General features: G+C 42.7%; 1 protein-coding gene across 1 annotated transcript in view; it reads right to left on the bottom strand.

Annotated features, from left to right (window-relative positions):
• Positions 1-12,802: 12,802 nt before the first annotated feature.
• Positions 12,803-13,580, bottom strand: part of LOC138946807 (serine-rich adhesin for platelets-like) — a 43,038-nt gene continuing 42,260 nt past the window's right edge. The window contains exon 11 of the mRNA XM_070318209.1: positions 12,803-13,301. Coding sequence (XP_070174310.1) covers positions 13,005-13,301 — 297 coding nt within the window. The 3' untranslated portion in view covers positions 12,803-13,004. The remainder of the gene's footprint in view (positions 13,302-13,580) is intronic.

The following is a 13,580-nucleotide window of genomic DNA, read 5'->3' as shown; positions in this document are numbered from 1 at the left end:
ACGAGTATACGGTCTTGCTGAAAAATGGCATTGCGTTCAGTTTCATTCTGTGAGTTCGACAGCTACTTGACTAAATATTGTATTTTCGCCTTACGCGACTTGTTACATTTAGTCAAGTTTTGACTAAATGTTTTAACGTAGAGGGGGGAATCGAGACGAGGGTCGTGGTGTATGTGTGTGTGTGTGTGTGTGTGTGTGTGTGTGTGTGTGTGTGTGTGTGTGTGTGTGTGTGTGTGTGTGTGTGTGTGTGTGTCTGTCTGTCTGTGTGTGTGTGTAGAGCGATTCAGACTAAACTACTGGGCCGATCTTTATGAAATTTGACATGAGAGTTCCTGGGTATGATATCCTCAGACGTTTTTTTCATTTTTTTGATAAATATCTTTGATGACGTCATATCCGGCTTTTCGTGAAAGTTGAGGCGGCACTGTCACGCTCTCATTTTTCAACCAAATTGGTTGAAATTTTGGTCAAGTAATCTCCGACGAAGCCCGGACTTCGGTATTGCATTTCAGCTTGGTGGCTTGAAAACTAATTTATGACTTTGGTCATTAAAAATCTAAAAATTGTAAAAAATAAATTTGTTTATATAACGATCCAAATTTACGTTCATCTTATTCTCCATCATTTTCTGATTCCAAAAACATATAAATATGTTATATTTGGATTAAAAACAAGCTCTGAAAATTAAAAATATAAAAATTATTATCAAAATTAAATTTTCGAAATCAATTTAAAAACACTTTCATCTTATTCCTTGTCGGTTCCTGATTCCAAAAACATATAGATATGATATGTTTGGATTAAAAACACGCTCAGAAAGTTAAAACAAAGAGAGGTACAGAAAAGCGTGCTATCCTTCTCAGCGCAACTACTACCCCGCTCTTCTTGTCAATTTCACTGCCTTTGCCATGAGCGGTGGACTGACGATGCTACGAGTATTGCTGCGTTGCATTGCGTTCAGTTTCATTCTGTGAGTTCGACAGCTACTTGACTAAATGTTGTATTTTCGCCTTACGCGACTTGTTGATTGTTTGCTGACGTGCCTTAATTACACTTTCAGACAGACAGACAGACAGACAGGTACACACATATATCAAAATCAGAGAGCAACCGAGCCGTATTGGAGAGAGAGAAGAAAGAGAGAGAGAGAAGAAAGAGAGAGAGAGACAGACAGACAGACAGACAGACAGACAGACAGACAGACAGGTACACACACATATCAAAATCAGAGAGCAACCGAGTTTTATTGGAGGGAGAGAGAGATAGAGAGAGAGAGAGAGAGAGAGAGACAGAGACAGACAGACAGATAGAAAGACAGAAAGACAGACAGACAGACAGACAAACAGACAGAAAAAGACACAGGCAGACGGACACTGGGACAGACGATCAAACACTAGGCGGGACAGGCCGACAAACAAAAGGTATGCTAAGGTTGACACACATCACTCAGAGGGTCGCCAACCAATTACTTCGTACCAGGATTTGAGACTAGCCACGGAAAAAGATGTGCAGTAAACACAGTGATTACTACACGGATTTCACTCAATAACCACTAAAGTGATGACACGTGGCTTAACTACAGAACCGTCTAATGGAGATACGCCATGCATTTGTAATCAGCACACTCTTGTCAGTCCTGTCCGTGATCAATCAAGCGTGGTGCATTCACTCTTGCGTGAACAGGACTTTCCGTGTGCGTAGCGGTAGGTGTTTATCTAACTGCCTCTATGAGGACACGCCTGAGTGAGCAGCGATCTTGTCAGTTCAGTAAAAAAATAAATCCTTAGCCTTGCCTTGCCTTGTCTTGCCTTGCCTTGGGAGATGTAAGGCAAACAACCTGCGACCAATTTGTTCAGTCATACTGCCGGAGACTAAGGATTAAATCCTAAAGAATTTATTTTATAATGGCTGCGCTCAGCATGGAACACTTAACATGCATACACAATTCGACTCCATTTGAAGATCGCACGGCCGAGATATGATCGATTAAAAGTTCGATACAGAGAGATCATGGCATCACTCGCCTGCCATTCTGCAGCAGGAAGAGGGGGGGATGAGGGGGTTCCTGGATAGAGGGTAAGGGAGGCTGGCTATCAGTAATCTGATCGCCGTGACCGCGCGCTCGCCGGATGCTCTCACCATAACTCTGGTCTGACAGCACAACCTGTCTTTGATACCATCTTCACAGTTTGATTATTTGAAGCAGTTTTTCACTTCAGTCTTTGTGATACACCAGAGCTGCATGGACGTTTATTTGTGGTCATCTACAACTTTAAAACAATGAAGGTTAGTTTTGGTTTGACTATTCCATAAAATACTTTAACTGAAGGTTTTACTGTCTGTACTGCCGCCTGAAAAACTCTCTTTTAGCAAGGATTTGTATGGCTGAACATTCCAGTCAAAATTCCTATTTTCATGTGTTTTAGTTGTTTTCCTCTAGAATCAACTGATTACATAAGTAACATGCAGGACGCACTATATATTATTGTGGTATTTAATGGTGGTGCTGTTATCAATGTTGAACATTACAAATTTGTGTTCATGAAAACTATTTTACTTGCAGCACTTCAAAGGCTACCACAATGGATGATCCATTAAAAACCTGTCCAATATGCAACGAACCATGTGACGTCGAGTTTAATACCCTGGGAAAGAAAGGATGTGCAAGTATGTTCTCTCTCTTGATTTGTTTCAATTCTTATGATAAATTTGAGTTTCTTAGTGTTCTGTATACTATAACGTTTGTTTGTTTGTTTGTTTTATGTCCTTTTTTATTTTGTTTGTTTTTGTTCTTTTGTTGTTTTTTCCCTTTGGTGTTCTTTTACATGTTGTGCTGTATTTGTAGTTTGTTGTATTACTGGGTGTCATCCAGTGAGACTTATCAAAGCAAGTGTGTGGGGTCATAGCCGGTTAACAAATTGCGTGCTTCTGTTGAAATGTCTATAAAAAAGAGTTTGTAGTGAGCAATGTTATTTGTTTGTTGATACAGGAATCAAGGATTTGAGCCAGAGAAGACAGAACAGAACCGTTCAGCCTACAGTTGGTCAAAGGGTGCATATCGAGTGTCGAAGGGATTACACCAACGACAATAATATCGAGAAAGACTTAAGACAGCAAAACAGAGATACCGATAAGACTGAGCTTGGAGAGCGAAGCACACGATCTAAGCAACACAGATTTGACTTTGCAAGTTGCTGCTTTTTCTGTGGGACTCGGGTAAATCTTTCCAAAACACGTGGACCTGATGAGGCATACAGAGTCAGAACATTATCTTTACAAACTGAAATTTTGAAAAAATGTGACGAAAGAAATGATGAGTGGGCAGATATCGTCAAGGGAAAGCTTGAATTTGCAAGAGACCTGCATGCAGCAGATGCTGTGTACCATATAACTTGTAACTGTAACTTCAGAGCGCTTGGTCTGTCAATTCCCAAACGTTATAATGACAAGCCAGGTGCATACGCACTGACAAACGCTCCAAGCCGAAGTGTGGGTAGACCACCGGACACTGAAAAACTTGAAGTTTTTGAGAAAACAGCAGAATATCTCATTAACCACGATGACGAACAGATCACCATCGGAGAGCTTGTGCAGAAAATGCAAGAGTTCAGTGGAGGGGTTTGGTTACACCACCAAATGGATGAAGGAAAAGCTCTTGGAGAGATTTGATGAAAAAATCATCATAGCGAACATTCTGGGCAAGTCTAATGTTGTAACATTCCGCACAACAGCTAAATCCATTCTTCATGATTTCTACAATTCTCCGAAGACTAATGACGACGAAAGTGAAAAACTGAAGCTGGTGAAAGCTGCTGCAGCACTGATAAAGAATGAAATAAAAGCTGCTTCTGCAACGACAAACAAGGAATATCCAACATCAGAGGATATTTCTTCAGGGGCGTACAACCTGGACTTTGTTCCCCAGTCCCTTCAGCTTTTCCTGCGTTTGATTTTCAGCGAAAAAGATGCTGACAATAAAATTGCATCTGTGGGACAAGCAATTGTCCAGGCAGCTCGACCTAGGGTTGTCATCGCCCCACTTCAAATTGGACTTGGAGTCCAAATGCACCACCATTTTGGCTCCCGATATCTGATCGATGTGTTGAATGCGATGGGCTTCTCGTCTTCCTACACAGAGGTGCAGAGATTTGAGGCAAATGCAGCTGTGTCCCAAAGTACAGATATTCCAGGATGTGCCAAGAATGTGATTCTACAATACGTGGCTGACAATGTGGATCACAATTCCTGTACCTTGGATGGATACAATTCTTTCCATGGTATGGGAATGATTGCTACCACAACTCCTGGAACACGACGAACAACGCCTATTCCTAGGTTGGATGTCACCTCCAAAGATTCAAAAGAAAAGGGAACAATTGACATCGTGTATTTCCAGTCAAAGGCAGTTCACTTTGGGAACACTACATACAGGGAACTAGAAAACCTGCGAGCTGTTGACCCATCTATACACCTTGATGTCTTGTGGAAGGTGGTGTGGCCGCTGAAGCCTGCAAGACCTTCATGGTCTGGAACGATGCAGGCTGTCCACAACGACCGTCACCCTGGTAAGTCGAGCGTTTTCTTCTTGCCAATGATCGACATGAACCCTGGTGATCTGACTTGCATTCACTCTACACTGCTGTTCACGGCGAAGGAAGCAAAGAGACATGGCTCGACTCCAGTGCTCACTTTCGACCAGCCCCTATTTTGGAAAGCCCATGAGATCGTCGCCAACAAACCTGATGATGCTGACTTGGCCTCCATTGTTCTAAGGCTTGAAGGTTTTCACATGGAAATGAGCTTTTTGGGCTGCATTGGACGTTTGATGGAGGGCAGCGGTCTGCAGGAGGTACTAGAACTGACATATGCACCAACAGCTGTCAACTACATGCTTCAAGGCAAGGCAGTGTCCCGAGCAGTTAGAGGCCACTTTCTGGTTGACTCGGCTCTGAACGCACTCCTGACCTCACAAACGTTCAAAATCTCTCTGCCACTCCCAGACCTGGATGTGACACTAAGTGACGTCTCCATTGAGGAAATTGATAGCACAGATGTACCAGAAGATGTGCAAATTGCTGGGACAGTGGATGATATCGCGCCATCAGCAAATGAAGATGCTCCTGTCTCATGTGAGGAGCCTGATGGGGACCTTGACCGTGCAGCCAACATGTGGGACTTGTTGATGAGTGGAGCTATCCCGCTAGGAGAAGTTTGCGTTGATGAGACAATCGCATCGATTCAGCTAAAACTAGAACGCCAAAAGCAAACCCTCAAGTGCCACCCCACAGCTGCACTGTGGATTCAGTACATGGACATGGTTGACATTCTGCGCAAGTTCCTCAAAGCTGAACGCACAGGAAACTGGGACCTGCATCTGTCCACTGTCCATGAAATGATGCCTTTCATGGCAGCAGCAGGGCACAACCTCTACACCAAATCCCTCCACCTGTATCTCCAGGACATGCTGCAGCTGAAAGAAACTCACAAGGATGTCTACCAGAGCTTCCAAGCCGGTCACCATGTACGCAGGACGGATCGATGTTGGGCAGGCCTTTCTACAGACAGATGATTAAGAGAACAACTAGCATTGCTCTTTGGAGAATGTACAAATATGTATTGGAGACTTTCTTTATTTCTATGACAGTGACCGGTGTGAGATGTTTTTCAAATGTACAAATGTGTATTGGAGCCTTTCTTTATTTCTATGACAGTGACTGATGTTGTGAGATGTTTTTCAAGGGACATAATTATTATCATTCCTGTTGTTTCCTGATTTTTTTTCTGATTACGGAATGTGTTATGACTGCTTTGATGCTCAATTCTGCAGTCTGCAGTCGACCAATGCATGACTAACGCTGTGAATACATTATTGGTCAATAATGTTTATGAATGTTGTGCAATGTTTGTGTAATGATGTTGGAGTTATGTGCTTTGAATTTAAAATGTTGTCGATTATTTGATTATGTGATGCTTTATCTAATCAATTGCCTTGTTTACGTTTGTTGTTTCATTGCTTGTGTTTGAATGGTTTGCTTTTGTATACCCTGCTCCCTTGTCACGCGGTAGACTATCCAGCGACTTCCTGACATCATTCATCTTACTTTTCTTAGTTTACACTGCAAACTTTGTGGCCTTTTTACATGTTGCTTGAGTGCGCTTACATTCTCCTGTACAGGAGTACTTATGTTTTTGTAGAACAAAACATTCACAAAGATGATGTTTGGTTTAAAATGAGTACAGTATTCTACTTTTAGTTGAAAACAATAAATATGACCTTGTGTACCAATTACTTTGGAATTTCCCCTCTGTGTGTGTGTGTGTGTGTGTGTGTGTGTGTGTGTGTGTGTGTGTGTGTGTGTGTGTGTGTGTGTGTGTGTGTGTGTGTTTAGTGCGTGTATAAAAAAAATATTCGCTATGCTGCTGAAAATGATTACACAGCCTTCACTTCACGCATAAACAACAAATTTGACCTTATGACCCAATGACCTTGACCTTTTGATTTTTAATATCTTAGACATTTTTTTATATTGTAATCATAAACTGTGACTTGCATGTTATATTTGATGTTCGTGGTGTCAAAACAGTTCAGACAATGTAAAAAACGTAGAATCGCTTTGTGACAAAATACACACTGACAAACACACTTGATAACTTTTTTAAAAATAATTATATTTTTCTCGATTTTTGACCAGACATACTACAAACATAGCAGAACATGAATCTGAAAACAGAAATTCTTTAGCAATAAATCCTTGGTTATGGTGCCATTTTCCGTAGACTGACTAGGCAAAATGGGATTGCGACCAATGGGATTGCGACCCGAAGCTTGCACGACCTCGACTAAGTCTTCACCTGGGAAATGCTTTATTTTTTTTATTTGAATTAACAAAAATGCGAAAGTTCTTGAACTTGATATATTTTATTAAGTATACTGAACTCCAAAAGAAACGCAAGATTAAGAAATTTAATCTCATTCTTTGCCATTTCATTTTGACGAGATCGAATCGAACGAATTTCACGAAAATTGGTACAAAGCATCTTGGGGCAATGTTCTTTGATTGTCACTAACAAAAAAAACGTTACCGAAAGAAAGTTTTCACCGCCAGGCTCAGTAACGCGTGTGTCCCCCATTGGCGTTGACAAGGGCCTGACATCTGGCTCTCATGGAGCGCACCAGGCGGTTGACGGTGTTCCTGGAGGTTTCTGTAGCCGGGAGGAACTGTTGGCGCAGGTGCTGACAGTAGATGACCCGGTCCTGGCGAGCAGTAGTCACACGAGGTCGTCCGCTTCTAGCGCCATCCCGGGTGCTGCCGCTGGCTTGGAATCGGGTCCACAGACGACAGATGGTCGAGGTTGCCACGTCCATGACATTTGCAATGGCAGCTGGGCGATTTCCAGCTTGCAATCGCCCGATTGCTCTCTCCAGGTCAATGGCGCTCAGTCTTGGCATGCTTCTACTGTACAAATGGCTGATTTCAGACAGTGGACGGAGACAGGTTTTTGTTCCTTGTGTTAGCTGAGTACTGTTAACGAAAAAAATCAGGTCTGGCAGCTTTTGTGTGGGCTGCGCGAGCGAAAAACAGTCTCAATCTTCAGAACGCTGCAGAGAGCGCACTCTGGGCGCTGCACACATGATTTTCACAGGCTACGTGCAGGACACTAAGCTAACTCATGCTCGTGCAGAATTTTCCCCTGAAACCCACCTTTAGTGCATGAATTTTAACAAAACCTTAAATAACTCTTAACTTGCGTTTCTTTTGGAGTTCAGTATATATTATCAAAGAACTCTGATTATTAAAAATCTTGTCAAGGCAAAGGATTGATTTAGTTGAGTCAGTCGTCGAAAGGCCAACAACTTACGATCAATGGGTGTCACGGTTTGGTGACATGGATTGGCCGGGAAAGAAACACTCTGTGGGGTGCATGCCTTTCCGAAATTGCGATGCAAAGCGCCTGTGCTTATCGCTTCTGCTGACTGAGCTCAGCACGTGAAATACGTTTTATCTCCACGCCTGGGCTGAAGTGCGAGGTGTGATATTGTGTACAGGGTGTCAATTCCACGTGCGGGATTTTGCTGACTTAGCAAAATCAACTGGGGCTGCGCTGTACTTATGACGATAGCGATTGGTCGCTGGAGTCATGTGATGTTTTCGATGAGTTTTGGGGGAGACCTTGAAACTGCCCCATTCGGCATTTTACTTTGAGGCGATTAGGTTGTTTCCTCGTCTAAGAGTTGAACTTGACTGTTTTTCAACACGTGGTGACATTTTTTTTATGTCAACGTGCCTGTTCTGCATGTCCAGTTGGGCTCTTAGGACAACGGAGGAGTGACCGCCTTTCGCTGCAAAATTATGTTTCTGACGACGAGGTCGTCAGGTGTTTCTTGACTGGGTGTTGGAGGATTTCAACGCAGAAGAGACTCAGTACAAGGGTTGTGGCTACTAATTTGTCGACGGGCGAAAGCCATACAAGGAAGCGGATTCGCTGTTGAGGTAATAAATCATTATTAAACGCTGTTGACAGTCAATGTTTGTGGAATGAAATACTCTCTGTTGTTCTCTCCAGGATAGCGCATAATATGCTCTTTGTGACGCTAAAAGTATAATCTGTATCTGTTTTTTTGCAGATATGGAGAGAAGGAGGGAAAATAGCTGATTTGTTGTTTTAAAAGTTCGTTGTGCAGGCCACGTGCTCTATGAAATATGAAGGGTGACGTGTTTAAAAATGGTTGCGTGGCATTTTTAGTGCACCGATGCTTTTTGTTGCAGCCTACTTACTTATCTTTGCGGGAGTGCGGTGTTGCGGGTATGGAACATCCGTATGCTGTAACCTGGTAACCTGGTGATTTGCTGTTGCTGTCGTCGTCCTACCACTTTACACTTCTTACCATTTCTGGTAACTACAGGGAGGACCTTCAGCGACTGAGTGAGGCGCCTGATATCTCCACTGTTCCCTGCTTCGTTCAACACCAACCGGCACACAGTCAACGGAGCAGTTGTGGAGATAGACTATTTAATTACGGGTCGCCCACTCAGTGGCAAAAAGCTAAGTGCACCATGTTCATTGCACCCTATATACCACCTAGTCATCTTTCATATTTGTGATTTCATTCGAGTGGTGACAACGTGGGGTGTGTGACACCTGCATTAACTAGCGCTTTTGACAGACCGGCTATCTTTTCTGTCTTTATACGAGATCAGCGTGTTATTATCATTTAATAAACTCTAACTGGCATTTTGTCAGTTACTTTCCTTACGTCTTTGACGTAAGAACGACGTTTGAAGTGAAGTATCGAGGGAGGTGGCGAGATCGTATATAAACAGGCGTCTGAAACTTATACTTTTGTTGATTCTATATTTTTTGTGTGACTGCGAGAGTGGATCGTGGTGTGGATAGTCAGTTAGCAGTAATTGACCGTTCATAATCACCTTTTGTGATCTACGAAACGTGACAATGGGGTTGCGATACCAAGCTTGCACGACCACGACCTAATTAATTAGTCTTCACCTGGGAATTCCTTTCTGTCAAATTTGAGGCGTAAACTCTATTACATTTCCAGTCTTTTCTTTCTCGGCGAAGGTAAACTACGAGTATACCTCACTAAGTATGTCATTTAACAGATTGAGATAATAAAGTTAATTTGATTTGATTTGATTTGAAGCCGCCGCAAGTTCCAGCAGCAAGATGTTGATTGCAATTTTTTTTATTTAGTTTTCCTAATTTTTTGCACCCGGCTTCTAATATCTAAGCCTTCTAAACTTCGCCAAAACATTATTGCGACAAATTGCGCACCATGATTAAAGCATTAATTCCCGTGTCGCTTCATTTACATTTTATACGCCTGTTAAGGTCGTTCACTCGACTTTCTGGATCACCTTTTGGATTAAAGTTTTTTTTTTTTACAGGGATCACGTGACCGCCGCTCAAATAAGGGTAGGCTTACCCTCAAAATCGACCGGACAAAAACGAAAGGGACCAATTAAAAATCGACGAAAAATCACAATCGGCAAATCTGTGCAACTTTAACATACGAGATGAAAGTCAAATCAATTATCTACCCAGAACATGTTTCGTTTAGTTAGCTTGCGTAGGCTATTTTGTATGCTATGCTATTCCTACTGATGCAGGTGTCGATCGCATGTATGTGGGGATCTGCCATCCTGAACCCAGGTCAAAAATAAGTTACTTCCCTTCGGGTCTTATTCTATCCCTGACAGGATGCCTTGGTTTTCCTTGTCTGGAGAGGAAATCGATTTTTTACATAATTATTTAGATCTTTTCGTAATGTGTTATGGATATAAGCAGATTCGCGATCGTCGATAATGATTTTTCATGGTGTTGTGTAATTTTTAAATTACAAAGGAATTGATATGTAAGACAGTTTCAAGCGAGCTATTTTTCGCGGCTGTATTTACTGTGCAAACAACTCTAAATATGGCCAAAATGTCACGTGATAATGAACCGTTTGGTTTCGGCGCTCGCTGGAGCAGACGATTTTTTCTGTAACCAGTTGACAGTGATGCAACCATATATTACGGTCTCCTTCCGGCAGCAGTCCCAAAATTTCGACTTGTTTTGACCTTAGAACGATGTCTTTATCATAACTGTGAAGAACAGAACGGAGATCACTGTTGAAGTCGGCCAATCTGCAATCATTTTCGCCGTCTCGCGAACACTGCTCTCGAACAACATATGGGAGATAACTTTGCATTCTTGTTTTGATAGATTCGCGTAGGAATTTAGCGTCCGGTCAGAGAGACAACTGGCGATACCCGTGGAGCGATAATTATCAGAATGGGGACCTGCTAGTGCCATTTCTCCCTTCGTGTGTACACGCAGGCAAAAGCCCGCGTACGCAAGGTAACGATCCCGTAATCCATGTCAGAGTTCGGTTGGTTAATAGCAACGCGAAAACAGCAAGCTCGCAGCCACTGAAAGCGGAGTACACATGAAAACCGACTCATGCAAAACACGAGTGTACGAGGGAGTTGCAGCTCAGAAACGCAAAAGAGAAGACAGTCAGGCGAAAACAAATGTATTTTAAATAACTTGCCACTGACTCTTCGCTATGTGTTGCCGGTGTAGGATCCGGTCCGGTCCCCCCTCTGAAGTAGTCCCCCGGGGGACCAATTCGTGGCAAAAACTGCTCTATAATGGTCCCCCCTTAGACATCCAGCCTCGTTTTTCTTAGGCATTCAAGCCATGTTCAATCTATATCTTCGTCCGCTATTATGTAGTGCACAGACAGCAATCTCTTTGTTTGACTATATTTTGCAGAAAATAAAATAGATCTGATTTATAATGCCGTTCAAAAGAAAAATCACATGAAATAAAATGAATAATAAATAAATACTGATAAGAAGAAATGAAACCAGTCTCTGATTCTTTCCTTTCTTTTCTCTGAAATTGCTGGTAACATTACTAACATTGTAACAAGAAAAACGAGGCTGGATGTCTAAGGGGGGACCATTATAGAGCAGTTTTTGCCACGAATTGGTCCCCCGGGGGACTACTTCAGAGGGGGGACCGGACCGGATCCTACACCGGTTCCTGTGTCAGTTAAATTCTGATGCTGGTGATCAGTTGACAGTACTGATTCCAGCTGTTGACGAATAAGGACAGACACCCGAACACTATGCGTATTGTTACCAGCAAATAAGAGCCCCGACAGCCCGTCAGACTGTGCGTGTGGGAGAAAACTAATTGATTTTGTGTGAACTGAGAGTATAGGAGCCCATTAGTTCTCTGTGAAAGATGGTACGTGGGGCCATTTTGGCATTCCGCTCACAGCCTTCAGCTCTAGAACGACGTGTTCACGGGAAATGTTAATTACTTATAATGTAAGTTTGGCGGAAGATAAACCGTATGAGGTTTCGTTTGACTGGCAACACTAAAGGTATGTTTTGGCATCTGTGAGATAGTTGTGAAAAGCTCTTGGCTGTTTATATCATAATCTGAGACAAAAAGACAAATCTTTGCTCTCAATGCTGTGACTTAGGCACTGCATCTTTAAGTGGGTGTACCTTTCCCAGGCTATTATATTCTACGCCTGTTCATACTTTCACAATTTGTATCAAAATATGCCTTTTTATGTCTCGGTACTGCCTAACTGTGGTCGAAATAAAAATGATCATGAATGAAAAAAAAGAAAAAAAGTTCTGTGTGTTGGGATTTGTTGCTCTTTAACTGTCATTTATGTTTGTGATAAAAATTCTTGGCGCGTGACTGAGAGAGAGAGAGAGAGAGAGAGAGAGTGTGTGTGACGGTGCGAGTGTGTGTGTGTGTGTGTTGTGTGTGTGTGTGTGTGTGTGTGTGTGTGTGTGTGTGTGTGTGTGTGTGTGTGTACGTACGTGTGTTTGTGTTGAACGATTGTGTTCTTCTAACTGCTTCGTAAGAACGCATTCATGCACGTTTTTACCCCCCGCGGGTTAGGGGGAAGAATTTACCCGATGCTCCCCAGCATGTCGTAAGAGGCGACTAACGGATTCTGTTTCTCCTTTTACCCTTGTTAAGTGTTTCTTGTATAGAATATAGTCAATGTTTGTAAAGATTTTAGTCAAGCAGTATGTAAGAAATGTTAAGTCCTTTGTACTGGAAACTTGCATTCTCCCCGCAGTAAGGTCATATATTGTACTACGTTGCAAGCCCCTGGAGCAATTTTTGATTAGTGCTTTTGTGAACAAGAAACAATTAACAAGTGGCTCTATCCGCCATCCCCCCCCCCCCCCCTTTTCCCGTCGCGATATAACCTTGAACGGTTGAAAACGACGTTAAACACCAAATAAAGAAAGAAAGATGCACGTTTTTGGTCAGTACTCAGAAATAGAGGAACAATCGCGGTTCCCGATCCTTTATTCCACAGAAAGATAAATTATCTTCTTATCACATGGAACACATGAAAAATATAAATAGCATCACCTCTCATGATATTATACACAAAACTTACAAAAATATAGTAAATATCACAGTACTTCACTTTCTCTCCAATTCTTGTCTCAGTTGTGTCAAGTCGTCCAGTAATTCAGTCGTGTTTCGTCGTCATTGGTAAATCCGTCACACAGCTGACGTTGCAGGTGGACCTGACACATGTGGGGTGGCTGCAGCGTGACGATAATTGTGACCGCATATTTGACATCACTCTCAAATGTGAGGCCGTAGACAGGCGATGCCGTCATCCATGGTGACGTCACGAAGGAAGAAGCCACGGAGACTGTGGTGTCCTTCAGGATGTTTGGGAAGGCCTGCTGAAAGTCCTTGAGACACTTCACCACATCTGTGACGTCACTCCTGGTGGCTCGAATCTGGAACACAGAAGAAAAGGAAAGAGGTATATCGTAGCATCAACATGCGGTTGTTATTTTTTTTCTTCTCAGTAGTGGTCATTGTCCACTCTGTTTGTTGTTGATAGGTGTGCGTGTTTGAAATGGGGGTGCACTGAGAGAGAACGAGAGAGAGAGAGCGAGCGAGCGGGCGAGAGAGAGAGAGAGAGAGAGAGAGAGAGAGAGAGAGAGAGAGAGCCAGCGTGTCTTGTGGTTTTTGCTCTAAGTGTGTGGGCGCAGGCGCTAGATGAACGTTCCATG

Source organism: Littorina saxatilis, linkage group LG14 (assembly GCF_037325665.1).
Source record: "Littorina saxatilis isolate snail1 linkage group LG14, US_GU_Lsax_2.0, whole genome shotgun sequence".
In the NCBI taxonomy this organism is placed as follows: domain Eukaryota; kingdom Metazoa; phylum Mollusca; class Gastropoda; order Littorinimorpha; family Littorinidae; genus Littorina; species Littorina saxatilis.
This window is presented reverse-complemented; position numbering and strand designations above follow the sequence as displayed.